The sequence below is a fragment of the Barbatula barbatula genome, assembly GCF_947034865.1.
Source record: "Barbatula barbatula genome assembly, chromosome: 7".
Lineage (NCBI taxonomy): Eukaryota > Metazoa > Chordata > Actinopteri > Cypriniformes > Nemacheilidae > Barbatula > Barbatula barbatula.
In genome coordinates this window covers 6,687,379-6,691,009 of record NC_136770.1, presented here as the reverse complement: position 1 = coordinate 6,691,009, position 3,631 = coordinate 6,687,379, and the positions used below count along the sequence as shown (strand labels likewise).

General features: G+C 35.5%; 1 protein-coding gene across 1 annotated transcript; it reads left to right on the top strand.

Annotated features, from left to right (window-relative positions):
* The first annotated feature begins 274 nt into the window (after positions 1-274).
* On the top strand, positions 275-2,564 carry LOC306896032 (caspase-8-like). The gene is made up of 6 exons (XM_079459682.1): positions 275-321; positions 654-983; positions 1,083-1,099; positions 1,195-1,300; positions 1,415-1,913; positions 2,061-2,564. The coding sequence occupies exons 2-6, from the start codon at positions 671-673 to the stop codon at positions 2,194-2,196; spliced, it is 1,071 nt and encodes a 356-aa protein (XP_079315808.1). The 5' UTR covers positions 275-321; positions 654-670; the 3' UTR covers positions 2,197-2,564.
* The last annotated feature ends 1,067 nt before the right edge of the window (positions 2,565-3,631 follow it).

Sequence of the window (3,631 nt, the reverse complement as noted above, 5' to 3'; positions counted from 1 at the left end):
TACACTTCTAGTGTTAAAATGTGCAGGAAATAGATGGTGGACAGTTTAGAGATTATAACAGTTTTGGATAAAGATCCGTTTGAGGTTCGCTCAGTAAATTTCTATTTCTGAACTGAAGATATTATGTGAAACTGATCAGTGGACTAAACCATAATAACTTTTATAACAATAGGGTTAACCCTAACCTTGATAACTTTGCTTACTGACGTGAATAAAAAACACATAAAACAAAGCATCTGGCAACCCTCACTATCTGGCAACCCTCTCCTGGGCGCGCTTCCGCACCGCGTTCGAGTGATTGCGAGGGAAACTCTTACCAATGTGAGTGTTACATAAAACGTATCATATTCATAAATCAAGCTAAATAGTTTTGATATGTGCAAGTTATTTGTTGAAATAAGTGGAGTAAAATAGCTACATAACAGTAGCTACCGTTACAAAGGTTTATTGCGATACAGAGTAAACGAAAGCAAACAATGCACTGCCACGTAAGGCAAGTAAAAGAAACCCAACGCTTATAGATTGTTTTTAAATTGTTATGTTTTATCGATGAACTGGATAATCAACGTTTAACTACTGACTTACTGTACGGAACATATCGTTTTACAAACGATAGATCGTTTTTATTCTCTCGCATCTTTTATATTTTCCAGCTATTTGGCGTTGAGCTATGGATGCGAACAGTGAAAACCGTGAACGAATTCGTGAACATAAAGTCTTCCTAGTCGCTACCTTATGTGAAGAAGCTGACGTCATCTTGCAGCACGCGCATCAAGGAAAACTTATTACCCCGCGGGAGTACAGGAATCTTAAAGATGTCGGTAACAGAGAGAAGATGACCATTGACCTTCTGGACAAACTCATGAGCAAGGGAGAGGAAACCTGCTGCAAGCTTGTAGAGATTTTAAGATTGGACAATATATTGGAGACTTTTCCATCATTGGTGGGTCATGCCATCATTGCACATCCAAGGACATTACAAGGTACCAGTACACCGAGATCCCACCCGTTCACCTGCTGTTTTAATGCTGCTCTGGTTGGCTCCTGGTGAACCTTTTTTAATTTGTGCATTTGTTTTACAGACCAGGTGACATCAGAGGTCACTTTCATTTTCTGAAGATTTAAAGTCGGGTAAGAAATAGTCAAGTATGTTTAATAATTGTATACTAATGTATTTCTGTCTGCATATTTCAGATCGGGCAATACACAATAACACAGATTCCACGTGGTACCTGCGTAATCATCAACAATGTAAATTTCGCAGGACTGAGTAAAAGGACGGGATCAGATGAGGATCAAAGTTTGTTTTATTAAAATATTTTGAAATACATTTGTATTTGGTAACTTTGTATAATAATATTCAGCAATCTTACCTTACCATAAAGATACTTATTGTATTTTCCCTATGCCTCAGAGTCTCTTGACAGAGTTTTCCGCTGGCTGGGGTTTACGGTGGTTGTACACAAAGATCAAACCGCAGCACAAATGAAGGATCTCCTGAAGGACCTGGGCAAGACCGTCAATGGTGACTGCTTCATATGCTGCATCCTGAGCCATGGCAGCAGTGACGGAGTCCATGGAACCGACGATAAAATTGTTTCTGTTGATGAAATACGTGAACCTTTCAATGGCATTAATTGTAGGAACCTAGCTGGCAGACCCAAACTGTTTTTTATACAAGCTTGTCGTGGGCACAAATGGCAAAATGCTGTTCAGGTCCAAGCAGATGATCCAGAAGGAAACGAGTCAGAGCTGGAGGTCGATGCTCAAAGGGTGTTAGTCTCAATCCCGGCTGACTCGGATTTCCTCATTGCCAGATCAACTATTGACCATTACGTCTCTTTTAGAAACCCACTGAAAGGCTCCTGGTTTATTCAGTCACTCTGCCAGCAGCTAGAGACTCATTGTCCACAGTGAGTTTAAACTTGAAACTTTTTACTTAACTTGCTTCAGTATATAAAAAAGTTAATGACAAAATATGAATGGATTTCTGTCACAAAGATAGACCTGTGTTATATCAAACAATTATTTTATTATTATGTAATAATATATTTTTTTAGGGGAACTGACATCCAGACAATACTGCTCGCTGTGAATGATGAAGTCAGCCATGAGGGATTTAACAAAAAACAGATGCCTGTCCAGGAAGTTGCCATGAGGAAGAAAGTGATTCTTCATGTCCCCCGTGTCCAGTGAAACATATGAACTCATGTCATTTATATACACTAAGTTTTTCTTATATGATTGATGTTTTCATTAGTTCTGTTTTTAGTTAAACAGAAACAATTCTTAAATTCCCTTTTATCTTAAATGCAAACTACAAATTTTTTAAATATTTTGTAAAAGTAAATCGTTTCAAAAAAAAAATGGGGAGCAAAGCTGGTGAAAGCAATCATGTGCCGTGAAATATCTTCATATTTTATTTTTTAAAACATTTTAATATTTTCTTTTAAAAATGTTGCTTAATGTTTTTCTAAATGTCTTGGACAAATTATACAAACTCTTCAATTTTTATATGCATTTACTGTATCTAATAAAAAAAAGTCTTCAAACAGCACTTTACTAAATAACATGTCGTTTGTTGGAGATCAGGGTGAGACTTAAAACTGTATTTACTTGTATACGGTTTTGGCAGCAACAACATAAATGTTATGTGGCCCAAACTTAACTTCCAGTAGACCTCCGCAAAGAATCTAAATGATGAGTAGTTCATTTCATTTCATATATTTAATATACAAGTCAATTGACCGTGTCTGACACAGACCGGAAAATGGACTTTATCTAGCTGGACTGGACTCAGATTGATGTACATTATGTAGCTGGACTGGAAAAAGATTGTAGATTTTAAATTAACAAAAATCAACAAGTGCCAATGGACAGAAATGGATTAATAAAAAGGATCTTAACAATCATACTGCTTCATGTTCTGGTTTGAAGGCAAAGTTTCTCAATTTTGTTTTTGCCAAATTTCTGCTTCAAAATACAGGCATTTTTATCCGTGTTTTAGTTAAGAGAGGTTGTGGCTGTAGCCTAATACTAACTGGTGTGCAGTGTTTCTTGTCTTGCTTTCCATCTCTAAGAGGTTAAGAAGAAATACGTTTAGTTGAAAAGAACATGAAATTAAGAAACTCAGTGTTTTGAGTATGCAAGTTCAAAGAAAAGTGGTCTTTAACATTACAAACAGGTTTCTTATTTAGGAAAATATTACAGAGTATATGAATACTTATGTACATATGCTTTTTCGTTTTAATCAATTTGCAAAGATTTTAAACAAACTTCTTACATGTTGTCATTATGAGGTATTGTTTGTAGAATTTTGAGGAAAAGTTGACTTTGATAACTTTCCGGATGCACTGTATCTGATCAAACATTACAAGCCTTGATCCATTGTAAAGATGTGTGCTGTGGATTTATTACACGAGAGGAAATTAGAAAATCCTTGTGAAACATACAATAATTTACTTCATTTTTTGTATTGACTTCAATTTTTGTTAGAAGCCAAACTTGAAAATCAATTATGATTAATTGCAAAGCCCTATGACATAATACAGGACACAATATAGTTAAATGTGTATTGTTTTATTTTAGATGATTATGTTAATAAAAGTGGTAAATTTAGTAAAGCTTCTAT